The sequence below is a fragment of the Thalassophryne amazonica genome, unplaced genomic scaffold, assembly GCF_902500255.1.
Source record: "Thalassophryne amazonica unplaced genomic scaffold, fThaAma1.1, whole genome shotgun sequence".
NCBI classification, from domain to species: domain Eukaryota; kingdom Metazoa; phylum Chordata; class Actinopteri; order Batrachoidiformes; family Batrachoididae; genus Thalassophryne; species Thalassophryne amazonica.
Window position 1 is genome coordinate 6,212 of NW_022986291.1, and position 27,566 is coordinate 33,777.

Consider the following 27,566-nt stretch of genomic DNA (forward strand, 5'->3'; position numbering starts at 1 on the left):
AACAGGCAATTATTACAATAAGTGTTTTTTATGACAAACAGAAAACTTATCTTGAATAAAATGATAAAAAAATAGGGTAAAACTGTTTGTTAGCTATATAAAATATAAAATGAAAAAGTACATGAAATAAGATATGACCTCAATGAAATTGACTGCAAAATGAATAATGTTGCAGGGGTAGTGGTGGCAGACTCCAGATGAAATAATACTTTTGCACTCAGGCTCAATCAGACACAACAGAAGAATGTGGCCTATTGTTTCTTTGGAATGTGCCCAGACAGGTTCACTTGAGCTGCATGTTAATTCCTGTCCAAATGTTAGCATATGGACAGGAATTAACATGTTTTGCAAATAGGAGGAGGCAGGCAGCAGAAACAAAAATCTCTGGGTCTGCCAGTGTTAAGGATTTTTTTTAAAACAATTCTTAAACTAAAACTGAGTGTTGCACTTACTTGCATGACAGCGTTGCTTGCACACACAAAAAAAAGTTTACATTCTTACTATACGGCAAATTGGAGATGAACACTACATTTACAGACATTCTTTTGATGGGTATTGATCAGCTGCAGGAGAGGATGTATTACAGAGGTCAGCACTTCTGGATGCAGGGAACAAACAATCTGTGATGTTTTTGATTCAAAAAGCCATCAACATTTTTGATAATTCAAGTTTACCTTTGACTTGCTTGGTTTTTTCCTCTTCTCACTGAAAACCTCCCGTTTCTGAACCTGAAGTAGACACCATGCAATAATACAGTTACTATTAAACAGACAATAAGAAACAATAGCATCAAGAAATGATGAGTGGTGACTGCAATCCACTTATAAGTCTCTATCTTCAAAATTCTTAAAAATACTTCACGGGATAAATAAAAGAACACACACAATGCAAACAAATTACTCAAAAAGAAGCAAGGACAGGCATATGAGAGGCAATTAAAGAAAAATGCTTAAAATGGCTCCGGGTCAAGGGGGTCCTGTTTGGGGGGGTACAGAAGCTGAATGGTTTTAGCCATGCTAATGCTCCCATAATGATTTTCTGCAGTGGATTTTCAAGGAGAGACGGGGAGGATGGAGGCAGCTGTTTATCCAGCTCTTTACAAGCTGGACAAAATCTGTCTTCATGTGCCAGCAGATTCTGTGTCATGTGACAGGGTCTTTTCCAAAACTGAAGAGGAACAGACTCAAGTCTGACACGGCTGAAATGATCTTGTTTTTCAGTAAAAACCTTTGAAGCCCCAAAATCTCCATTTTGTACAACTATGGTCCTAACAGTCCCTAGTTGCACAAACATTTCAGAATTTATATCTATATTACATACAGTATTTTATGATGGCACGATCACATTATAAGGCAAGTATACAATTGTCTTTAAATGAAAACAGTAAAAAATTTCAAGATGCACATAGAACTTTATTTATCATACATAACAGTGACTGACTGTTTTATTGCTCCATACAAGTGCTATGTTAAAGATTGACCAGCAGATGCTGCCACATTTAATTGTATCAAATGCTTCAAAAGATTTTAAGGTTTTGTTATTGACTTATAAAGTTGTTCATGGACTGGTGCTGTCTTATCTGGCCAATCTGGTGAAACCCTATGTAGAGACCTGGGCTTTGCGGTCACAGGATGCGGGACTGAATATCGATGAATATTCAAAACACTGAACCATTTGAACAGAATTGCTTCATATTGATTCAGTGATTCAAAACACTTCAGTTTCTCCCGTCACTAACAATTAGCAATAAAATGCATTAGCGACCAGTAAATATTCTAGCATGTCCATGGACAGACTTACAATCAAGAATACTTGCTAACACTGGCGTTAAATAACATTTGACATGTCCTACTTGTATAAACACTAACTTACTAAAGAAAGAGGCAGAGCAAATCACCTGGCTCGCACAACGTCCAGTCCGACAGCTAGCTGATGTCTGCTTTTCTGTCAATGTTCCTGGCACCCGGATTGCCAGTTTTGTTGCTTTCTATTGTTTTTCCACAGATTTTGACTCATTTTGTTTGGCTTGGCTCGATTACAAAAGCAAGGCATTTTTTTTGTTTTTTTTTTTGTTTGACCACTTTACAGCAATTTGCACCCATTTACAATAGCACTGTATGATTGTTGTAAATGGTTTTTTATGACATTTAACGTGCGTTTTCAAAACAGACTGATTTGCATCTCATGCAAAACACTTTGGCAGAAATTTTAAAATGCGTAAAGGCGCAAAAATGTGCAGTTCTGACAGGAATGGAAGGAGCTGCGAAGCCATATAGAAAATAAGGGGCTGTAAGAGCCAACGGGTTCATTCTCTGAAAGCAGTCCTTATTCTGGATGTCCAGCCTCTCTGCAAACATGAAAGAGGGTTACATGTTCAAGCTGAGCATGTTTAGCCGTGAAAACAACTGGAGGGGAAAAAAAATTAAAACTAAATCTTCGTAGAATGCAGACACAGCTCCAATTCTGGTTATATTGAGAGAGACCGAGTCACATGTTGCAACACCCACAACAATGCAGCACCCTCAGGGGACTCAGTCTGAAGCCTTTTCCAAGTCCACAAAACACATACAGACCGGATGGGAGTATTCCGAAATTCCCTCTAAAATCTGTGCAAGGGTAAAGAGCACCATGACCAGTGAATCTGAAGTTCCACTATCGGTCAAAGTCTCCTGTCAAGCATGCTGACTGAGGGAGGTTGAGAAGTGTGACGACTATAAGTGGAGCACACTTTCTGCTCCCCTTTTTTAAAGATGGGAGCCGCCACCTCATAATCATAATCCAGAGTTACAGTCTTCAGTGTGGCTTCATCAGATGGTGATCTCTGACATGCACTGGGCAGGTCTGAGCTAGAATGTGAAGCAAGTGCAATGAGGATCAACATATTCCAACCTCAGACCATGGTCCTCTGTCAGAAAATGGTAGACTGCCCCTTCTGGGTCAGAGGGGAGTTTCAGCCCCGAGTGGAGGAGCCAGTATCTCAGGGTCTACTTCACAAGACAGGATAAGACTGATTGACAGACTGGTCCTGCAGACACTGTGGTGGGCTGTGAAGAGAGAGCTGCACACAGGGTTCAGGGTTCCTACAGCTCAATGAAAGACTGATTTACTATTTTTTATTACAGTCACAAGGAAATGTAAGACCAGCATTACAATAACCAAAAATGAAGGTGGAACAATATAAATGGCTTTAGATTAGAGACAAATTTGCCCAGTTGGTTATTATAACACAGACCATGGTTACCGGTTCAAGCCACACAGTAGAACCTGCACTGAAAGACCCTTTTTCTTAACACTTCCCCGTGTCATCACGTAAGTTATGTTGAGTTCATTAAGAAGGTCTCTGCTCGAAGAGTTCGGCAACAAAACAAAATACACTTCTTGGTTCACTTTGGGCTTCTGCTGAATTATATGTATTAGGGGTGTCAGAGTACATGTATTTGTACTGAACCATATGTGCACACGTGACAGTTCCATGCACAGGATTGTACGCAGAACACACGGTACGAGTCTGCACAGTGTGATAATACACGTGTGCCTAAATCACCGATGTTTCAGCGAGCACAGGAATAAAAGAAAAACATCTGACCCAAATGGTTTTTTTTTCACAGCCAAATCATGAGATGTTCAACTGTTTTTTTTTTTTTGTTTTTTTTTAATAGAAACCCTATTGCGATCGCGTCCTAGGATTTACTGCGCATTTGAGAAGTATTCACAGCGTTTCACTTTTTCCACATTTTGTTGTTACAACCTGATTCAAAAATGGATTAAATTAATTTCTTCACTCAAAATTACACCCACAAAACCCAAAATGACTAGTAAGTCCCTTCGGCAGATCCCTTGTTTGCACTCGGGGTCGCCACAGCAAATCCAAGGTGGATCTGCATCTTGAATTGGCACAGGTTTTACGCCGGATGCCCCTCCTGACGCAACTCCACATTACATGGAGAAAAGTGGCAGGGGTGGGATTTGAACCCAGAACCTTCTTAACTGAAACCAAGCGCATTAACCACTTGGCCACCACCCCTGACAAAACCCAAAATGACTACACGGGGAAAAAAACAACAAAAAAAAAACTTATTTTTGATGTTTTTGGAAATTTATTTATTTAAATAATAATAATTATTAAAAAAAGTTAAAAACTAAGAAATGTCCGTGCCTCAAGTGGAGAATTTTAAGTATCTCGGGGTCTTGTTCACGAGTGAGTGATGGCTGGAGCGTGAGATTGATAGACGGATCGGTGCAGCATCTGCAGTGATGCGGTCGCTGTATTGGACCGTCGTGGTGAAGAGAGAGCTGAGTAGGGGGACAAAGCTCTTGATTTACCAATCGATCTACGTTCCGATCCTCACCTATGGTCATGAAATTTGGCTCATGACTGAAAGAAAGAGATCGCAAGTACAAGCGGCCAAGATGAGTTTCCTCTGCAGGGTGGCTGGGCGCTCCCTTAGAGATAGGGTGAGGAGCTCGGAATCGAGCCGCTGCTCCTCCACGTCGAAAGGAGTCAGTTGCGGTGGCTCGGGCATCTTTTCCGGATGCCCCCTGGACGCCTCGCTGGAGAGGTGTTCCAGGCACGTCCCATTGGGAGGAGGCCCCGGGAAAGACCCAGGACATGCTGGAGGGACTACATCTCTCAGCTGGCTTGGGAAGGCCTTGGGGTTCCCCCGGAGGAGGTGGGGGAGGTGTGTGTGGATCGGGAGGTCTGGGCGGCTTTACTTGAGCTACTGCCCCCGCGACCCGACTCCGGATAAAGTGGAAGAAAATGGATGGATGGACTAAGAAATCACAGGTCCATAAGTATTCACAGCCTTCCTGTGTAATCCCCATAAAATCATCCCTGAAAGCCATCTGAATTTTCCAAATGGTGTCCACCTGGAGGTCTCTCACAGTTTCTGGAAAAATTTGATGCAACAAAGCTATAAATCGTTCAGACATTTAGTCGCAATAAAAATCCAACGAGAGGGGTGGACCAGTGCTCACACAAAGCCTGCTCACAGGCGAATGACGCAACTGACAGGCATGAAAAAACTCACGCATGCGCACGAAGGTTCATGCTTGTCTGATGCAATCACACGTGATTCAAATCCAAATGGTTTTTGCAAAAAATAAAAAGGTCGGATACTTTTCTAACAGACCTCGTATATATGCATATGTACTTATATATGTACGCAGGATTCTAAATCAAATCAATTTTATTTATATAGCGCCAAATCACAACAAACAGTTGTCCCAAGGTGCTTTATATTGTAAGGCAAAAGCCATACAATAATTACAGAAAAACCCCAACGGTCAAAACAACCCCCTGTGAGCAAGCACTCGGCGACAGTGGGAAGGAAAAACTCCCTTTTAACAGGAACCAGGCTCAGGGAGGGGCAGTCTTCTGCTGGGACTGGTTGGTGATGAGGGGAGAGAATCAGGAATGAAATCACCAATGATTAAATGCAGAGTGGTGCATACAGAGCAAAAAGAGAAAGAAACACTCAGTGCATCATGGGAACCCCCCAGCAGTCTAAGTCTATAGCAACATAACTAAGGGATAGTTTAGGGTCACTTGATCCAGCCCTAACTATAAGCTTTAGCAAAAAGGAAAGTTTTAAGCCTAATCTTAAAAGTAGAGAGGGTGTCTGTCTCCCTGATCCGAATTGGGAGCTGGTTCCACAGGAGAGGAGCCTGAAAGCTGAAGGCTCTGCCTCCCATTCTACTCTTACAAACCCTAGGAACTACAAGTAAGCCTGCAGTCTGAGAGCGAAGCGCTCTATTGGGGTGATATGGTACTATGAGGTCCCTAAGATAAGATGGGACCTGATTATTCAAAACCTTATAAGTAAGAAGAAGAATTTTAAAATTCTATTCTAGAATTAACAGGAAGCCAATGAAGAAAGGCCAATATGGGTGAAATATGCTCTCTCCTTCTAGTCCCCGTCAGTACTCTAGCTGCAGCATTTTGAATTGACTGAAGGCTTTTCAGGGAACTTTTAGGACAACCTGATAATAATGAATTACAATAGTCCAGCCTAGAGGAAATAAATGCATGAATTAGTTTTTCAGCATCACTCTGAGACAAGACCTTTCTAATTTTAGAGATATTGCGCAAATGCAAAAAAGCAGTCCTACATATTTGTTTAATATGCGCATTGAATGACATATCCTGATCAAAAATGACTCCAAGATTTCTCACAGTATTACTAGAGGTCAGGGTAATGCCATCCAGAGTAAGGATCTGGTTAGACACCATGTTTCTAAGATTTGTGGGGCCAAGTACAATAACTTCAGTTTTATCTGAATTTAAAAGCAAGAAATTAGAGATCATCCATGTCTTTATGTCTGTAAGACATTCCTGCAGTTTAACTAATTGGTGTATGTCCTCTGGCTTCATGGATAGATAAAGCTGGGTATCATCTGCGTAACAATGAAAATTTAAGGAATGCTTTCTAATACTGCTTAAGGGAAGCATGTATAAAGTGAATAAAATTGGTCCTAGCACAGAACCTTGTGGAACTCCATAATTAACTTTAGTCTGTGAAGACTCCCCATTTACATGAACAAATTGTAATCTATTAGATAAATATGATTCAAACCACTGCAGCGCAGTGCCTTTAATACCTAAGGCATGCTCTAATCTATGTAATAATATTTTAGGGTCAACAGTATCAAAAGCAGCACTGAGATCTAACAGGACAAGCACAGAGATGAGTCCACTGTCTGAGGCCATAAGAAGATCATTTGTAACCTTCACTAATGCTGTTTCTGTACTATGATGAATTCTAAAACCTGACTGAAACTCTTCAAATAGACCATTCCTCTGCAGATGATCAGTTAGCTGTTTTACAACTACACTTTCAAGAATTTTTGAGAGAAAAGGAAGGTTGGAGATTGGCCTATAATTAGCTAAGATAGCTGGGTCAAGTGATGGCTTTTTAAGTAATGGTGTAATTACTGCCACCTTAAAAGCCTGTGGTACATAGCCAACTAATAAAGATAGATTGATCATATTTAAGATCGAAGCAATTAATTTTAGGGCTTCCTTGACCAGCCTGGTAGGAATGGGGTCTAATAGACATGTTGATGGTTTGGAGGAAGTAACTAATGAAAATAACTCAGACAGAACAATCTGAGAGAAAGAGTCTAACCAAATACCAGCATTACTGAAAGCAGCCAAAGATAATGATATGTCTTTGGGATGGTTATGAGTAATTTTTTCTCTAATAGTTAAAATTTTATTAGCAAAGAAAGTCATGAAGGTATTACTAGTTAAAGGAATACTCAGTTCAATAGAGCTTTGACTCTGTCAGCCTGGCTACAGTGCTGAAAAGAAGCCTGGGGTTGTTCTTATTTTCTTCAATTAGTGATGAGTAGTAAGATGTCCTAGCTTTACGGAGGGCTTTTTTTTTATAGAGCAACAGACTCTTTTTCTAGGCTAAGTGAAGATCTTCTAAATTAGTGAGATGCCATTTCCTCTCCAACTTACGGGTTATCTGCTTTAAGCTGCGAGTTTATGAGTTATACCATGGAGTCAGGCACTTCTGAATTAAAGCTCTCTTCAGAGGAGCAACAGCATCCAAAGTTGAGCTCAATGCAGATATAAAACTATTGACGAGATAATCTATCTCACTCACAGAGTTTAGGTAGCTACTCTGCACTGTGTTGGTATATGGCATTGGAGAACATAAAGAAGGAATCATATCCTTAAACCTAGTTATAGCGCTTTCAGAAAGACTTCTACTGTAATGAAACTTATTCCCCACTGCTGGGTAGTCCATTAAAGTAAATGTAAATATTAAAAAATGATCAGACAGAAGGGGGTTTTCAGGGAATACTGTTAAGTCTTCAATTTCCATACCATAAGTCAGAACAAGATCTAAAGTATGGTTAAAGTGGTGGGTGGACTCATTTACTTTTTGAGCGAAGCCAAATGAGTCTAGTAATAGATTAAATGCGGTGTTGAGGCTGTCATTCTCACCATCTATGTGGATGTTAAAATTGCCCACTATAATTATCTTATCTGATCTAAGCACTAAGTCAGACAAAAGGTCTGAAAGTTCACAGAGAAACTCACAGTAACGACCAGGTGGACAATAGATAACAAATAAAACTGGTTTTTGGGACTTCCAATTTGGATGGACAAGACTAAGAGTCAAGCTTTCAAATGAATTAAAGCTCTGTTTGGGGTTTTGATTAATTAATAAGCTAGCATTACAAGCTAGTGTTTGCGCTACCTAGTTCTAGCTAGCGCAAACTTGCATTACAGTCCGTTACACTATAATTTTGGACCGTTACGCTTATTTTCAATACAGTGTCTATAATCAACTGTTTCTACAGCCATTAAAATATCATGAGTCACTTTTGTCTGGATTAAAGTCACTAACTGGGACGCTTGTCTTGTTGCAGTCAACAAAGGAGAATCGTCCTCCGTTCTGTTGGCACAGCTCTAAACGCTGCGCAGATCTCTGCTGAGACAGAATCCGCTCAGAATTAATAACTTCAAAACAAACTGCCGCTTTAAATAAAATGACACCTCTTATAAACGTTGCAATACAGACAAACTACAATTGACTAAAATGTTTTTTTCTCCCAAAATGAGACGTGTTGCATTCTTTCTGCAGTACAGAGCTCAGCTCATAGGTATGGAAAGACATTCATACCAATAATAATGTCTGAAAGGAAATGCTTTTGACAAAAACTAACATTTTATTTCTGTTTATGTCCAGAGATCAAGGATCCACCATGTAGAGTTTATTATGTCCAGAGTTTAAGGATCCAGTAACCAATTTCACATTTATTTACTTTAAGACTCAATAAAATGTTGGTCAATTTCAATTATATCAGCTTATAAAGCACCAAATTATAATAAAAGCCATCTCAAGGTGCCTCACACAGAACAGTTCAACATAAAAAAATTAAAATAAATAAACATAAAAAATTCACATACCTAATTAAAAACAGAAGTAAATGAATAAATCATAACAAAATAAAAACTAATCATAAGAAAGAGAATAAAAATAGGTTTTAAGTCTTGACTTAAAAATGTCCACGGACTCCTCACTGAGGGCCATGTACTGGCTAACCCAGAATGAGATCGCCCACTCAACAAACTTCCCCAGCCTTCTGGACATAATGAAGGGACTTGGGCTGTCGTACTGGCTTTTCCCCTTTGGGTACCCCTAGAATGGCCAATTTTTAGTTTGAATTTTCAAAAGCTTCCCCACACCCCCCAGGTTGCTTCGCTCCCTCGACATTACCACTACGCTAAAATTTTATCCTAGCTAGAACCCTGTGTACATACATATATTTATGCATATGTATATGTCTATAGGTATGTGTGTCAGTGTGTGTATATATTATATACACACACACACACACACACACATATATATACATACACACACAGTGAGGAAAATAAGTATTTGAACACCCTGTGGTTTTGCAAGTTCTCTCACTTAGAAATCATGGAGGGGTCTGAAATTTTCATCTTAGGTGCATGTCCACTATGAGTGACATAATCCCCCCCAAAAAAATAAAAAAATAAATCTGGAAATCACAATGTATGATTTTTTTAATAATTTATTTGTAGGTTACTGCTGCAAATAAGTATTTGAACACCTGTGAAAAATCAATGTTAATATTTGGTACAGTTGCCTTTGTTTGCAATTACAGAGGTCAAACGTTTCCTGTAGTTTTTCACCAGGTTTTCACACACTGCAGCAGGGATTTTTGGGCCACTCCTCCATACAGATCTTCTCTAGATCTTTCAGGTTTGGAGTTTCAGCTCCCTCCAAAGATTTTCTATTGAGTTCAGGTCTGGAGACTGGCCAGGCCACTCCAGGACCTTGAAATGTTTCTTACAGAGCCCCTCCTTAGTTGCCCTGGCTGTGTGTTTGGGGTCATTGTCATGCTGGAAGACCCAGCCATGACCCATCTTCAATGCTCTTACAGAGGGAAGGAGGTTGTTTGCCAAAATCTCATAATACATGACCCCATCCATCCTCCCTTCAATATGGTGCAGTCATCCTGTCCCCTTTGCAGAAGAGCAGCCCCAGAGTATGATGTTTCCACCCCCATGCTTCATGGTTGGGATGGTTTTCTTGGGGTTGTTCTCATCCTCTAAACATGGTAAGTGGAGTTGATTCCAAAAAGCTCTATTCTGGTCTCATCTGACCACATGACCTTCTCCCATGCCTCCTCTGGATCATCCAGATGGTCACTGGTGAACTTCAAATGGGCCTGGACATGTGCTGGCTTGAGCAGGGGGACCTTGCTGCCCTGCAGGATTTTAAACCATGACAGCATCATGTGTTACTAATGTAATCTTTGTGACTGTGGTCCCAGCTCTCTTCAGGTCATTGACCAGGTCCTCCTGTGTAGTTCTGAGCTTTCTCAGAATCATCCTTACCCCACAAAGTGCATGGAATCCCAGACCGAGGGAGATTGATAGTCATCTTGTGTTTCTTCCACTTTCTGATAAATAATCATAACAGTTGTTGTCTTCTACCAAGCTGCTTGCCTGTTGTCCTGTAGTCCATCCCAGCCTTGTGCAGGTCTACAGTTTTGTCCTTGGTGTCCTTAGACAGCTCTTTGGTCTTGGCTATGGTGGTCAGGTTGGAGTGTGATTGATTGAGTGTGTGAACAGGTGTCTTTTATACAGGTAACAAGTTCAAACAGGTGCAATTAATACAGGTAAAGAGTGCAGAATAAGAGGGCTTCTTAAAGAAAAATTAACAGGTCTGTAAGAGACAGAATTCTTTCTGGTTGGTAGGTGTTCAAATACTTATTTTCCTCACTGTATATATACATATGCATGTATGTGTGTGTATGTAGATACATACATATTCTATTTCTACCTCATTTTCTTATGTCTTGTACTGTTACAAATATTATTATTATTGCTTATCCTTGCACACGCTGTTTGAGCATTTTCCTCTACTTGCACCCATCTTGTGTGGTTTTTAAGAGCTGACGTAACATGTGAATTTCTTCTCTGTGAGATCTTTAATTGCATTCTATAACATACAACTGCAAATACGTCACAACATCCTCCTGCCCGATGAAGAGTTCATCTGTGTTGGACTGACCTTCTACACCTCTAAGGGATACAGTAACTGCTCAGGCTGTCTTAACAAATTACCTGTAGAAGTACGAACATTACAGAAACGTATGAGACCATCCCTGCCTGGAAAGACCTCCATGACTGTACCCATTTTCAAAGTCTGTCTGGGTATGTGATCCTCCCCAATGAGAACAACATCTCCTACTTTAAGTGCTGTTGCAATAGCGATGTCCCATTGTGAGTTGATTTCATTAGATATCTGCACAGTAAGTTACTGTGTTCTTGTTAAGATATTTGTCTGCACTGAAAGTATATCTTGTGAAAGATAAGCGTCTTTCATTATCTTGTTATGTGAAAAGACATAACAGCAGGCAGCGGTTCCACTAACACAAGGCCCTGCTTTTCATGTCTAACATTTGACCTAGTTCACCACATGGCCTAAACATGGCATTTTTTTTTAATCATGTAAGCACACACATGGGAGGATTACTTCTTTGTCAATGATGTCAACAGATGTTTATAAAAGCCTGGGTTAGGCCCCAGCCCCCCGCGACCCTTAATTAGACTATGGGGTTGAAGATGAGTGTGTGTGTGTAAACTGTGTTTGGGGTCTCTTTCCTGGACAAGTTCCTGCATGACCTAGGGACAGTAAGAACCCCAGATCTGGTATGATTCACTTCACACGAAATGAATAAATTGTCCTTTTGGTAATAACAGAGTCTTTTTGATCCAGGACAGACCCAAAGAATCTAGGGTCTAACACTGACCCCGTGGGGGCAAGTCAGCAGGGTTCATTCACCTGCACAGTGGGACCACGACTACGGTTTGTGACCTCTTGTATTTTAGTCACTCTGTTGGTCATGAATGGCTTCCACCACTGGGCTGAGCTGCGGATCCAGTGAAGAGTGATCATAGACTCCGTCTGCATGCTGAACTGGTTCTTCTCAGTGTCCAGTGGTGTAAGAAGACTGTGTCCTAATCTTGCTCCAATTAAAGCACCCATAAGCTCTAAGCGAGGTCATGTGATTTTCTTCAGTGGAGCAACTTGCAACTTAGAGGCCACCAAAGTGGTAACAGTCTCTCCTTGTTTTGTCCTTGTAGATATGCCACAGCACTGTAAGCCTTTTCACTTGCATCACAGTAGACACGCAGCTTTACCGCATGTGATTGCGGTGAATCTTGATGTGATATCATCTGGGAATAGCCACCAGGTGGAGCAGTGGTAGCTCTGTAGACTGTTTCCATTTCTCAGTCAAGTCAGTGGATAACAGTTCATCCCAACTGAGCCCTCTCTCCCACTTTTCTTCGAAAAGGCACTTCACTCTGACAGTAAAGGGAGTGAGAAACCCAGTAGGGTCAAATATGTGGGCTGATGTCTGTAATACACTTCTCTTTGTATTTTCTTTGTCCTTTAAAATGTCCATTACCAATTTTGATCAAACAAAATCATCTCTTTCTGGTCTCCAAACAAGTCCTAGCACCATGAGCACATTTCCACAGGACTCGGTATCTCCAGTAAGCTCCACTTCAGTCTCTTTCCACATGGCTCTGAGGTCAGGTGAGTTGGTAACCCATTTGCAGAGGTTCACGCCTGCCTGAGAGAGAATGTCTTTGCTGCTGTTGTCAAATGCAGAGCTTCCTGCACAGTAGATGAGCTGGGAATGAAGTCATCTCCATACAAGAGTCTCAGAGTCTCTGTACAACCTTTGGTTGTTCTGTTTCAAACAGTTTGAGATGTTTTCTAATGGTGGCAGCAAGCAGGAATGGGCTGGGAGATGCTACGAAAACAACTCTGTTCATTCTCAGGACACGTACCTCATTTTTGCAGTCCTTACCTGGAGGTCAATGCACCCACAGGAACCCAACAGTGTCTTTGTCCCTTTCCGCAAGGGAAATCTGAAGGAAAGGCCTCTGGGCTCTCCGCCTGTTTGTTTACTCTGCCCAAGGACTCTACCTCCCAGAATGCATGTAACCGTTTAGAGATGTGGGTGTCGTCAGTCAAATTAATGTGCATGCAAGTGAGTGGTCTCTGTAACACTGGAGGGAGTCACTGATCCCTGTAAAACCCATCCGAAAATGCTTTCAGCTGCCACTAGTGAATTTGTGAACTTCCCAGTGACTTCCTGCCAGTAGTAGTCTGCCCCTACTAACACCTGCAATTCTTGGTCATTAGCACCCTCTAGTGGAAAGCCTGCAAGTTGCAGCCCTCTTTTATTGATCTAAGCTTGAATGGGAAGGATTGGAACTTTTATCACAGCAGTACACACTTCTGTCTCAAGTCTCTGTACAGTGTTCCACACGTTCTCAAGCTCAGTGGTGGAGCCAAAAAAAATTGGAGGTTTAGAGTCTCCTCCCTTACAACCGGCAGTCCTAACACTCTAACAATACAGAATGAAAGTATGCTGGCTGCCTCCATCTAACAGACAGTGAGTTATCCTTCTCTCTTTTGGCCCAACAGTCCATGTCTTCACAGTCAAATCAAATCATTTTTATTTATATAGCGCCAAATCACAACAAACAGTTGCCCCAAGGCGCTATATATTGTAAAGCAAAAGTCATACAATAATTACAGAAAAACCCCAACGGTCAAAAGGACCCCCTGTGAGCAAGCACTTGGCAACAGTGAGAAGGAAAACTCCCTTTTAACAGGAAGAAACCTCCAGCAGAACCAGGTTCAGGGAGGGGCAGTCTTCTGCTGGGACTGGTTGGGGCTGAGGGAGAGAATCAGGAAAAAAACATGCTGTGGAAGAGAGCAGAGATCAATCACTAATGATTAAATGCAGAGTGATGCATACAGAGCAAAAAGAGAAAGAAACACACAGTGCATCATGGGAAACCCCCAGCAGTCTAAGTCTATAGCAGCATAACTAAGGGATGGTTCAGGGTCACCTGATCCAGCCCTAACTATAAGCTTTAGCAAAAAGGAAAGTTTTAAGCCTAATCTTAAAAGTAGAGAGGGTGTCTGTCTCCCTGATCTGAATTGGGAGCTGGTTCCACAGGAGAGGAGCCTGAAAGCTGAAGGCTCTGCCTCCCATTCTACTCTTACAAACCCTAGGAACTACAAGTAAGCCTGCAGTCTGAGAGCGAAGCGCTCTATTGGGGTGATATGGTACTATGAGGTCCCTAAGATAAGATGGGACCTGATTATTCAAAACCTTATAAGTAAGAAGAAAACAGTCTGCAGCAGTACTGTGGTCTGACTATTTGTTTAACCTTTACAGGGCTCATCACTGAAGACAACACAGCATCTGTATTTTCACTATTATCGCTCGTGTCAATATCTGGCTTAGCTCCAGATTGTTCACAAACTGACAAATGGTGTTTACGGTTGCATAAGCTACACAAAACCTTCACTCTGCAGTATTTTGTAAGTGTTTTGGGCCTAAGCAGACAAAACACCGTCCACGTTTCCTCAGTTTATCCTTGTGTGTGCTTACTCTATGTTCAGGACAGTTCTCTGGTTTGTGGTCACTCCTGTCACGATACACACAGGTCCGGGGTACACCACTGGCTGTGTGCAAAGTGGTCGCTGATGAGATGCTCCACTTTCTGGGTTTCTCGCAGGCGTAGGACGGTTTGTCCACATGCTTATGTTGCGGGCTCGGGTCCGTCGATGTGTGGCCTGGTCTGGTAAGCTGAAGCGGCTGTTCTCTGCTTTGCACCTCATTCTGCAGAAACTGAATCAACTTTGACACCTTCCATTCGTTGATTGAGTTCGGTTGGTGAGTGTAGGCAAGTGCGATGTCCTCTGGACTGAGCTGTAGCAGCACTGGACAGAGCAGGCAGCTGTACGTGTCACTCTGCACTCCAAGCTACATATCTGGATCTCACATTTGTCATAGAAATGCCTCAAAGCTGTAGATGATCTTTTAACAGGTGTCAAGTTCAGTAGTTTGGACATATGGCCACTGATCACAATGTCCTTTCTTCCAAAGTGGCTCTGGAGTAACTCTGTTCCAGCGTCGTAGTTTGCATGTCATTGTGAGCCCTGCAATAGTTCTTTCAGCTGCTCCAGTCAGGTAGGATCTGAGGTAAGTAAACTTGTCTGTCTTGTATAGTGCATCATTTCTGTGAACACATGTTTCATACTGTGACCAGAATTCCTGCCATTGGCTTATTTCACCGTCAGTCCAGACAAACTGTTAATTCTCCCAAGTTAATGATAAAGTATGACGGTGATGTAATTGAACTGCTGCTTACGTCACTCACACACTCTCTCACAGTGTCTCTGGCGGTCTCCTGTGACCTGATGAAGGTGGTGGCATGAACCTTCCATATGAGAACCCGGTCCAAATAATCCTGGGTGTTTGTTATCTCCATGTCCAGATGGTCTGTGGGCGTCTCATCTTCGATGCTCTTATCCAAGTCCAATAAACTTTCCTGCTTTAATGATAAAACTGCCAGGAACTCACATATTTTATTAATATCTCTCCTTGCCCACCTCCTCCTCTAGGCGGGTTAACAACTTGGTCGTAGTGGCGCGAATAGTCGCCCGTTTCTTCTTCATCCGCTCCAGTCCCTCCATCAAGACGGCTGCTAAATGTAGCAGTTAGCTGTTCACTTCGTTTGAAAATAGTTAATTCAGTCTTTACTTCGGCACCAAAACATTACACAGTGAAACCTTCTGCAAGCATGATGGAGGCTTGATGTATCAAAAAGGAAAGGTGATGTGAACTTGCCGTTTCATTGGAAAGCAAAAGAAGTCAAGATGGCAACACAAACTTGTCTGGTTCCGGTTGAGCAGCCTTCACATTTCCAGTTGTTACAAAATATATTATTTAAGGCTCTTAATACATTTCACTGTGCTTTTGTAATGAATGTACAATCATTCATCCATTTGCTTCCGCTTTATCCGGAGTCGGGTCGCGGGGGCAGCAGCTCAAGCAAACCCGCCCAGACCTCCCCCAGCTCCTCCGGGGGAACCCCAAGGCCTTCCCAAGCCAGCCAAGAGATGTAGTCCCTCCAGCGTGCCCGGAACACCTCTCCAGCGAGGCGTCCAGGGGGCATCCGGAAAAGATGCACGAGCCATCTCAACTGACTCCTTTCGATGTGGAGGAGCAGCGGCTCGACTCCGAGCTCCTCCCGAGTGACCGAGCTCCTCACCCTATCTCTAAGGGAGCGCCCAGCCACCCTGCGGAGGAAACTCATCTCAGCCGCTTGCACTCACGATCTCGTTCTTTCGGTCATGAGCCAAATCTCATGACCATAGGTGAGGATTGGAACGTAGATCGATTGGTAAATTGAGAGCTTTGGCCCCCTACTCAGCTCTCTCTTCACCACGACGGTCCGATACAGCGACCGCATCACTGCAGATGCTGCACTGATCCATCTATCGATCTCACGCTCCATCCATCCCTCACTCGTGAACAAGACCCCGAGATACTTAAACTCCTCCACTTGAGGCAAGGACACTCCACCGACCTGAAGAGGGCAAAGCACCTTTTTCCGGTCAAGAACCATGGCCTCAGATTTGGAGGTGCTGATCTTCATCCCGGACGTTTCACACTCGGCTGCAAACCACCCCAGTGCAACCTGAAGGTCCTGATTTGACAAAGCCAACAGAACCACATCATCCGCAAACAGCAGAGGCGAGATTCTGTGGTTCCCAAACCAGACCCCCTCTACACCCTGGCTGTGCCTAGAAATTCTGTCCATAAAAATAATGAACAGAACCGGTGACAAAGGGCAGCCCTGGCGGAGGCCAACGTGCACTGGAAACAGGTTTGACTTACTACCGGCAATGCGAACCAAGCTCCTGCTGCGGTTGGACAGGGACCGGATAGCCCTTAGCAAAGGACCCCGGACCCCGTACTCCCGCAGCACTCCCCACAGGGTGCCCCGAGGGACACGGACGTATGCCTTCTCCAGATCCACAAAACACATGCGAACTGGTTGGGTGAACTCCCATGGACCCTTGAGCACCCGATGGAACGTGTAGAGCTGGTCCAGTGTGCTGCGACCAGGACGAAAACCACACTGCTCCTCCTGAATCCGAGGTTCGACCATCGGTCGAATTCTCCTCTCCAGTACTCTGGAATAGACCTTACCGGGGAGGCTGAGGAGTGTGATCCCCCTATAGTTGGAACACACCCTCCGGTCCCCCTTCTTAAACACAGGGACCACCACCCCGGTCTGCCAATCCAGAGGCACTGTCCCCAATCGCCACGCGATGTTGCAGAGGCGTGTCAGCCAAGACAGTCCCACAACATCCACAGACTTAAGGTACTCAGGACGGATTTCATCCACCCCAGGAGCCTTGCGACCGAGGAGCTTTCTAACCACCGCGGTGACTTCGGCCTGGGTAATGGATGAGTCCGCCTCTGAGTCCCCAGTCTCTGCTTCCTTTTCGGAAGACGTGACGATGGGATTGAGGAGATCCTCGAAGTACTCTTTCCACCGCCCGACAACATCCCCAGTCAGGGTCAACACCTCCCCACCAGCACCATAAACAGTGCTGGTGGAGAGCTGCTTCCGCCTCCTGAGGCGTCGGATGGTTTGCCAGAATCTCGAGGCCGACCGATAGTCCTCCTCCATGGCCTCCCCGAACTCCTCCCAGACCCGAGGTTTTGCCTCTGCGACCGCACGGGCTGCGGCACGCTTGGCCTGCCGGTACCTGTCAGCTGCCTCTGGGGTCCCACCTACCAACAAAGATAAGTAGGACTCCTTCATCTTGATGGCATCCCTTATTTCCGGTGTCCACCACCGGGTTCGAGGATTGCCGCCACGACAGACACCAGAGAACTTGCGACCACAGCTACGAGCGGCCGCATCGACAATGGAGGTGGAGAACATGGTCCACTCGGACTCCATGTCTCCAATCTCCCCCGGGATCTGGGAGAAGCTCTCCCAGAGGTGGGAGTTGAAGACCTCGCTGACAGAGGGTTCCGCCAGTCGTTCCCAGCAGACCCTCACGATACGTTTGGGCCTACCAGGTCTGACCGGCTTCCTCCCCTCCCAGCGGATCCAACTCACCACCAGGTGGTGATCGGTCGACAGTTCTGCCCCTCTCTTCACTCGAGTGTCCCAGACACGTGGCCGAAGGTCAGATGATACAAAGTCGATCATCGACCTCCGGCTCAGGGTGTCCTGGTGCCGTGCTTCCCGATCACCCCCCTCCAGGTCTCACTGTTGCTGCCCACGTGGGAAGGTCACCACTCCAGGAAGGTCAGGTACTCTGCACTGCTGCTCAGCCCGTAGGCCGAGACAACGGTGAGAGACCTGTCCCCGACCCGAAGGTGTAGGGACGTGACCCTCTCGTTCACCGGAGTGAACTCCAACACATGGCAACTGAGTTGGGGAGCAATACGCAATGCGACTCCAGCTCTCCGCCTCTCCCCATGGGCAATGCCAGAAAAATGAAGCGTTCAGCCCCTCTCCAGGAGTTGGGTACCAGAGCCCAAGCTGTGCGTGGAGGTGAGCCCGACTATCTCTAGTCGGTATCTCTCAACCTCCCGCACAAGCTCAGGCTCCTTCCCCCCCAGCGAGGTGACATTCCACATCCCAACAGCCAGGGGCTGTGAGCATGGACCGGGCCACCGGGCCACCTGCCCTCGGCCGCCACCCAATCCTCTCTGCACCCAACACCCATGGCCCCCTCTGCAGTTGGTGAACGCACAGGAGGGCGGGCCCACGACACTCTTTCGGGCTGAGCCTGGCCGGGCCCCATGGGCTAAGGTCTGAAAACCAGGCGCGCGTGAGCCCCAGCCCCAGGCCTGGGGTTGGCTCCAGGGTGGAACCAGCCCCAGCCCCGCCATACCGGGCGATGTCTCGGTCCTTGACTTTTTACTGGTCATGGAGGTTCTGAACTGCCCTTAGTCTGACCCGTCACCTAGGACCTGTTTGCCTTGGGAGACCCTACAGGGAGCACAAAGCCCCCGACAACATAGCTCCTAGGATCATCCGGGTATGCAAACTCCCCCACCACGATAAGGTGGCAGCTATCATGTACAATCACGATATATTCAATTAATAATCTTATAAACTGTATTCTACAACATACAACTTCAAATATGTCACCACAGTGTCTCACAGTGACACCCGTTTATCTACTGCATGAATGCACCGCTAAACTGAAATCATGATTTAGGACACGAGCAGGCACAGCTGCTGGGGAGCTCTGCTCCATGAACACAGGACAAACCACCACCCATAGATGGCCGACATTCTCCAGCTGTTAGTGTGCTGCCCCCCCCAGGCAGTGCAGCTGCAATTGCAGTGAGAAAACGTGCCTGAAGCTGCTCTCTGTGTGGGACATCATAGCACTCGATGCTAACAGCAGGATCAGGTTCATACAACTGCTTCAGTAGCTGGTCCAATGGGATGCACAAGCAGAGTCAGCTGTCAGTACTCCGCCATCACACGCCATGACTGCAGTGGGCAGGGTGAAGGATTAAAAGAAGACTCTGCCATCACGCGCCATGACTGCGGTGGGCAGGGTGAAGGACTAAAAGAAAACTCTGCCATCACGCGCCATGACTGCGGTGGGCAGGGTGAAGGACTAAAAGAAAACTCTGCCATCACGCGCCATGACTGCGGTGGGCAGGGTGAAGGCTAAAAGAAGACTCTGCCATCACGCACCATGACTGAAGTGGGCAGGGTGAAGGCGAAAAGAAGACTCTGCTATCACGCGCCATGACTGCGGTGGGCAGGGTGAAGGCGAAAAGAAGACTCTGCCATCACGCGCCATGACTGCGGTGGGCAGGGTGAAGGCTAAAAGAAGACTCTGCCATCATGCGCCATGACTGCGGTGGGCAGGGTGAAGGCTAAAAGAAGACTCTGCTATAACGCGCCATGACTGCGGTGGGCAGGGTGAAGGATTAAAAAAAAAAAAAAAACTTTGCCATCACGCGCCATGACTTGAGTCGAAGGAAAATAATTTTAGAATTTTTTATATTGAGAAGTCTGATTGACTTTTTGTATTTGAAATGCCATAAACATTAAAATGTGTGAAATCCAAAGGGGCTGAATACTTTGTAAGCTGCTGTAGTTATTTTGATTTGCAGAAGAAAATTTATTGCATCACGCGGTAATGGTCTGTTTTCAGCTCCAACATGTCATTGACATATCCAGCAGAAAAGCCTCCTCTCTGGGTGTGTAAAATACATATTTCATTAGTTTGTAACCAATAAGGACAAAAACAGGATGTGGGCAATTAATCAACATCTCTGGTATATTCGGGTAAAATTTGGTGATTTTGTTTGTACCATTTGGAACTTTGGAAAGCAGGTCTAACACAGTGAATATGAACATAACTGCACATGATGCAGGACACTCACCAGGTTGTAGACCTCAATATCAATTTCAAAGTCACTTGAGATGTCTGATCTGAAAACAGAGATGAGCATTTGTTGTCAACATTGAATGATCAAGTTCAGTGTCAACAGAACCAGAAAACAATCAATAAAACAATAACTTCACTGACCTCCTGAAAGACACAGTGTTGAGCTAAAAATCTGAGCATCCTCACAGAAAGGACTGTACAACATCATCAGCAGATCTAATTCAGCTTTTTCTGATCATGACTCATTCATCACTGATGATGTTTCACCTACAACCTCAAATCACAAAAACTGGGGACAATATGGAAAAGGCAAAAGGCAGCGATCCTTACGCTTACTTTGCTGTCAGTACGAACCAAAGAGATTTAGTGTTTGGGCTCATCAACTTCATCTCATTTGTTAATATATATCCATTTTAGGCCTGTAATACATTCCAAAATAAGTTAGGATGGAGAAAATGTAAGGCAAATAATGGGGTAAATAAAGATATAAAGAAGAGCACCGTGCAAACCTCTGCCAACACTAATTTCCAATTTCACAAAATTTTTATCTTGGAAAAAATTTTCATTGTTAACGTCCTGTTAGAAGTGTCATTTCATAAGTTAAAATATAATACAAATATAGATCAAAAGGGGCTTTCTATGTAAAAAAATAAATAAATAAATAAAAAATCTGCTAAATCCATAATACATATCAGATGTGGACCAAACTTAGTCTGTTCATTCAGAGCGCCAGTTTGCACCTCAGTGTCACAAATGAGATTGACTGAGGCACTTTTGATTGTAATGCAAAATGTACACTGAATGGGCTTTTCAGTAATAAATTCAAATGACCACAAAATCCACAATCTGGGTCAGATCCGGATCAGACTTTGTCAGGTGATAGTGTCAGTCTGCACCTCACTCTCAAATATGAGTGTGATTGGGGCACGTTTGATGAAGAAATGAATTTTTAAATATTTGTTCAATGTTAAACATAGGGATTTTTCCAATATTTGGCCTATGACCTTGAAAATGTAATCAGCTCTTGCCTATCAGGATATGTATTCTCAATAAATATTTCATAATGATATGAAAAATTGTGGCCCCAGGCTGTTCACTAAGAAACAAAAGCAAAAAACACAACGGTCTTCCACCTTCGTTGGCGAAGGTTAATAACAAATAATGTTCCCCCCAAACAGGTGATGTCGACAGGTGACAGCAATCATGATTTAGCATGGCAGACACTAAATGTGGTCAAATGCAGTTGACAGGTGACCAATCAGGACAGGAGACTCTTAAAAATGTTGCACAAAGCCCCTCCCCTTTTTATGCTCGGTACAGCGTGCACTCAGGATTTAGGATGATGTGACCATACAACCGTCTTGAAGGTCAGAAAAGTGAGCTTGTTGCTATCGATCTGTCTGCCAGCTGGAACTGTGGGACAGGAAAGACAACAGCACTTGTTACAAGCTCACTGCTGCCACGAAGGTTTGTTCTGATAATGGTCCGTGTTGCGGGTGGAGCTGCACAGCAGAGCCTGGTCAGACCTCACAGGTGTCCCACTTCACTAATGTAACAAAGACTCCAGTTTGGGTTTGTGGTTATCTAGGGTTTGGGATTCTGACACTGACTGTCACAATCAAATCAAAAATCAAATCAATTTTATTTATATAGCGCCAAGTCACAACAAACAGTTGCCCGAAGGCGCTTTATATTGTAAGGCAAAAGCCATACAATAATTACAGAAAAACCCCAACGGTCAAATGACCCCCTGTGAGCAAGCACTTGGTGACAGTGGGAAGGAAAAACTCCCTTTTAACAGGAAGAAACCTCCAGCAGAACCAGGCTCAGGGAGGGGCAGTCTTCTGCTGGGACTGGTTGGGGCTGAGAACCAGGAAAAAGACATGCTGTGGAGGGGAGCAGAAATCAATCACTAATGATTAAATGCAGAGTGGTGCATACAGAGCAAAAAGAGAAAGAAACACTCAGTGCATCATGGGAACCCCCCAGCAGTCTAAGTCTATAGCAGCATAACTAAGGGATGGTTGAGGGTCTCCTGATCCAGCCCTAACTACAACCCCTGGCAATAATTATGGAATCACCGGCCTCGGAGGATGTTCATTCAGTTGTTTAATTTTGTAGAAAAAAAGCAGATCACAGACATGACACAAAACTAAAGTCACTTCAAATGGCAACTTTCTGGCTTTAAGAAACACTAAGAAATCAGAAAAAAAAAATTGTGGCAGTCAGTAACGGTTACTTTTTTAGACCAAGCAGAGGGAAAAAAATATGGAATCACTCAATTCTGAGGAATAAATTATGGAATCGCCCTGTAAATTTTCATCCCAAAAACTAACACCTGCATCAAATCAGATCTGCTCATTAGTCTGCATCTAAAAAGGAGTGATCACACCTTGGAGAGCTGTTGCACTAAGTGGACTGACATGAATCATGGCTCCAACATGAGAGATGTCAATTGAAACAAAAGGAGAGGATTATCAAACTCTTAAAAGAGGGTAAATCATCACGCAATGTTGCAAAAGATGGTTGTTCACAGTCAGCTGTGTCTAAACTCTGGACCAAATACAAACATGGGAAGGTTGTTAAAGGCAAACATACTGGTAGACCAAGGAAGACATCAAAGCATCAAGACAGAAAACTTAATATGTCTCAAAAATCGAAAATGCACAACAAAACAAATGATGAACGAATGGGAGGAAACTGGAGTCAACGTCTGTGACGAACTGTAAGAAACCGCCTAAAGGAAATGGGATTTACATACAGAAAAGCTAAACAAAAGCAATCATTAACACCTCAACAGAAAAAAACAAGGTTACAATGGGCTAAGGAAAAGCAATCGTGGACTGTGGATGACTGGATGAAAGTCATATGCAGTGATGAATCTCGAATCTGCATTGGGCAAGGTGATGATGCTGGAACTTTTGTTTGGTGCTGTTCCAATGAGATTTATAAAGATGACTGCCTGAAGAGAACATGTAAATTTCCACAGTCATTGATGATATGGGGCTGCATGTCAGGTAAAGGCACTGGGGAGATGGCTGTCATTACATCATCAATAAATGCACAAGTTTACGTTGATATTTTGGACACTTTTCTTATCCCATCAATTGAAAGGATATTTGGGGATGATGAAATCATTTTTCAAGATGATAATGCATCTTGCCATAGAGCAAAAACTGTGAAAACATTCCTTGCAAAAAGACACATAGGGTCAATGTCATGGCCTGCAAATAGTCCAGATCTTAATCAAATTGAAAATATTTGGTGGAAGTTGAAGAAAATGGTCCATGACAAGGCTCCAACCTGCAAAGCTGATCTGGCAACAGCAATCAGAGAAAGTTGGAGCCAGATTCAATCAATCAATCAATCAATTTTTTTTATATAGCGCCAAATCACAACAAACAGTTGCCCCAAGGCGCTTTATATTGTAAGGCAAGGCCATACAATAATTATGTAAAACCCCAACGGTCAAAACAACCCCCTGTGAGCAAGCACAGGGGGTCGTTTTGAAGAAGAGTACTGTTTGTCACTCATTAAGTCCATGCCTCAGAGACTGCAAGCTGTTATAAAAGCCAGAGGTGGTGCAACAAAATACTAGTGATGTGTTGGAGCGTTCTTTTGTTTTTCATGATTCCATAATTTATTGCTCAGAATTGAGTGATTCCATATTTTTTTTTCCCTCTGCTTGGTCTAAAAAGAAGTAACTGACTGCCACAATTTTTTTTCGGGATTTCATATAGTGTTTCTTAAAGCCAGAAAGTTGCCATTTGAAATGACTTTAGTTTTGTCATTTCTGTGATCTGCATTTGTTCTACAAAATTAAACAACTGAATGAACATCCTCCGAGGCCGGTGATTCCATAATTTTTGCCAGGGGTTATATAAGCTTTAGCAAAATGGAAAGTTTTAAGCCTAATCTTAAAAGTAGAGAGGGTGTCTGTCTCCCTGATCTGAATTGGGAGCTGGTTCCACAGGAGAGGAGCCTGAAAGCTGAAGGCTCTGCCTCCCATTCTACTCTTACAAACCCTAGGAACTACAAGTAAGCCTGCAGTCTGAGAGCGAAGCGCTCTATTGGGGTGATATGGTACTATGAGGTCCCTAAGATAAGATGGGACCTGATTATTCAAAACCATATAAGTAAGAAGAAGAATTTTATATTCTATTCTAGAATTAAAAGGAAGCCAATGAAGAGAGGCCAATATGGGTGAGATATGCTCTCTCCTTCTAGTCCCCGTCAGTACTCTAGCTGCAGCATTTTGAATTAACTGAAGGCTTTTCAGGGAACTTTTAGGACAACCTGATAATAATGAATTACAGTAGTCCAGCCTAGAAGAAATAAATACATGAATTAGTTTTTCAGCATCACTCTGAGACAAGACCTTTCTAATTTTAGAGATATTGCGTAAATGCAAAAAAGCAGTCCTACATATTTCTTTAATATGCGCTTTGAATGACATATCGTGATCAAAAATGACTCCAAGATTTCTCACAGTATTACTAGAGGTCAGGGTAATGCCATCCAGAGTAAGGATCTGGTTAGACACCATGTTTCTAAGATTTGTGGGGCCAAGTACAATAACTTCAGTTTTATCTGAGTTTAAAAGCAGGAAATTAGAGGTCATCCATGTCTTTATGTCTGTAAGACAATCCTGCAGTTTAGCTAATTGGTGTGTCCTCTGGCTTCATGGATAGATAAAGCTGGGTATCATCTGTGTAACAATGAAAATTTAAGCAATGCTTTCTAATAATACTGCCTAAGGGAAGCATGTATAAAGTGAATAAAATTGGTCCTAGCACAGAACCTTGTGGAACTCCATAACTAACCTTAGTCTGTGAAGAAGATTCCCCATTTACATGAACAAATTGTAATCTATTAGATACATATGATTCAAACCACCTCAGCGCAGTGCCTTTAATACCTATGGCATGCTCTAATCTCTGTAATAAAATTTTATGGTCAACAGTATCAAAAGCTGCACTGAGGTCTAACAGGACGAGCACAGAGATGAGTCCACTGTCTGAGGACATAAGAAGATCTTTTGTAACCTTCACTAATGCTGTTTCTGTACTATGATGAATTCTAAACCCTGACTGAAACTCTTCAAATAGACTATTCCTCTGCAGATGATCAGTTAGCTGTTTTACAACTACCCTTTCAAGACTTTTTGAGAGAAAAGGAAGGTTGGAGATTGGCCTATAATTAGATAAGATGTCTGGTTTAAAAAGCCATCACTTGACCCAGACATCACAATGAAAACACCAACAACAGATGACTATGAGCAACGTTCATGGACTCAACCAAACGTCAACCTTTTTGCTCTTCTGGACGTAAGACTTACATCATGAACTTTGTGGTGAAGGTGAGAGTGTCACCGCTCAGGCCTCGGTGTGTGCTCGCCAGCGGAGTGGCCACAGTGTTCTCAGCTCCAGCTCGAATCATTATGAAAAAAGAATGTTTGGTCGAGTCTGAAACACAGAACGACATTTAGATCAATCAGTACAAATATAAGTACAAGCCCAAAGAGACGTCGACTATGAACTGACACACCATACTACTAATGTTAGTAGTATAACACACCATACTACGTGTTTCACAACTGTGCAACACTTGAACCTGTTTTCACTTTTCAATTTGCCATTCCCTTCTTTTTGCCAGTTGGTCATGAAGTTAAAACCATTACAACAATAACTGTGCAAGTATTGTCAGGCACAAGATCAACAAATAGTCAATATTTGATCAGATATTCTTATCAATTGCCGATGACCTACAATAATTATGCATTTCTAAACATGAAAATGGTGAGTGTTTAATTTCACTACTATGGGGAGGTGATGGTCTAGTGGTTCAGCATTGGGCTTCACACTAAAGGATTCTCAGTTCAAACTGCAACCTGACCAGAAAAATCACTAAGGACCCTTGGCCCTTTACCCCTGAGTTGCTCCTGGTGTGTAGTGACGCCTTGTATGAAAGCACCCTGACACTGGTGTGTGTGTGTTTGTGTGACTGGGTGAATGTGAGACATCATTGTAAAGCACTTTGAGCTTCTGATGCAGATGGAAAAGCACAATATATAAACTATTCACGCCCCCCAGAGGGGGGAAGGTTTTAGTGGCTCTGTGTATGTTTGTGTTTCCACACTTGACAATACTCACAACAGAGTGTAACTGATGAACTGATCTTCATGAGCAGACCCAGCTGAGATTTTATATATATATTTTATGGAGTTTAAGTATCTCGGGGTCTTGTTCACGAGTGAGAGACGGATGGAGCGTGAGATCGATAGACGGATCGGTGCAGCATCTGCAGTGATGCGGTCGCTGTATCGGACCGTCGTGGTGAAGAGAGAGCTGAGTAGGGGGGCAAAGCTCTCGATTTACCGATCAATCTATGTTCCGATCCTCACCTATGGTCATGAGATTTGGCTCATGACCAAAATAATGAGATTGCGAGTACAAGTGGCCGAGATGAGTTTCCTCCGCAGGGTGGCTGGGAGCTCCCTTAGAGATAGGGAGAGGAGCTCGGAGTTGAGCCGCTGCTCCTCCACGTGGAAAGGAGTCAGTTGAGGTGGCTCACGTATCTTTTCCAGATGCCCCCTGGACGCCTCGCTGGAGAGGTGTTCCGGGCACGTCACATTGGGAGGAGGCCCAGGGGAAGACCCAAGACACGCTGGAGGGACTACATCTCTCGGCTGGCTTGGGAACGCTTTGGGTTTCCCCCGGAGGAGCTGGGGGAGGTGTGTGTGAATAAGGAGGTCTGGGCAGCTTTGCTTGAGCTGATGCCCCCGCGACCCGACTCCGCATAAAGAGGAAGAAAAATGAATGGACACACACACGCACGGACACACACACACACGCGCACACCCACACGCGCACGCGCACACACACGCGCACACACACGCGCACACACACACGCGCGCACACACGCGCGCACACACACGCGCGCACACACACAAATACGCACACACACACAAATACACACAGACATACACACACACACACACACACAGACATACACACACAAATACACACACACACACACACACAGACATACACACACAAATACACACACACACACAGACATACACACACAAATACACACACACACACAGACATACACACACAAATACACACACACACACACACGCACACACACACGTACACACACACACACAGACACACACAGACACACACACACACAGACACACACATACACACACGCACACACATACACACACGCACACACAGA

The 27,566-nt window shown here is 43.8% G+C and overlaps 1 protein-coding gene across 1 annotated transcript in view; it reads right to left on the minus strand.

Annotated features, from left to right (window-relative positions):
• Positions 1 to 674: 674 nt before the first annotated feature.
• Positions 675 to 27,566, minus strand: part of anln (anillin, actin binding protein) — a gene marked incomplete at its 3' end in the record, with an annotated part of 89,714 nt that continues 62,822 nt past the window's right edge. Inside the window, exons 14-16 of the mRNA XM_034165529.1 lie at positions 25,660 to 25,786; positions 20,317 to 20,365; positions 675 to 728 (exon numbers count right to left, since the gene is read on the minus strand). Coding sequence (XP_034021420.1) covers positions 675 to 728; positions 20,317 to 20,365; positions 25,660 to 25,786 — 230 coding nt within the window. The remainder of the gene's footprint in view (positions 729 to 20,316; positions 20,366 to 25,659; positions 25,787 to 27,566) is intronic.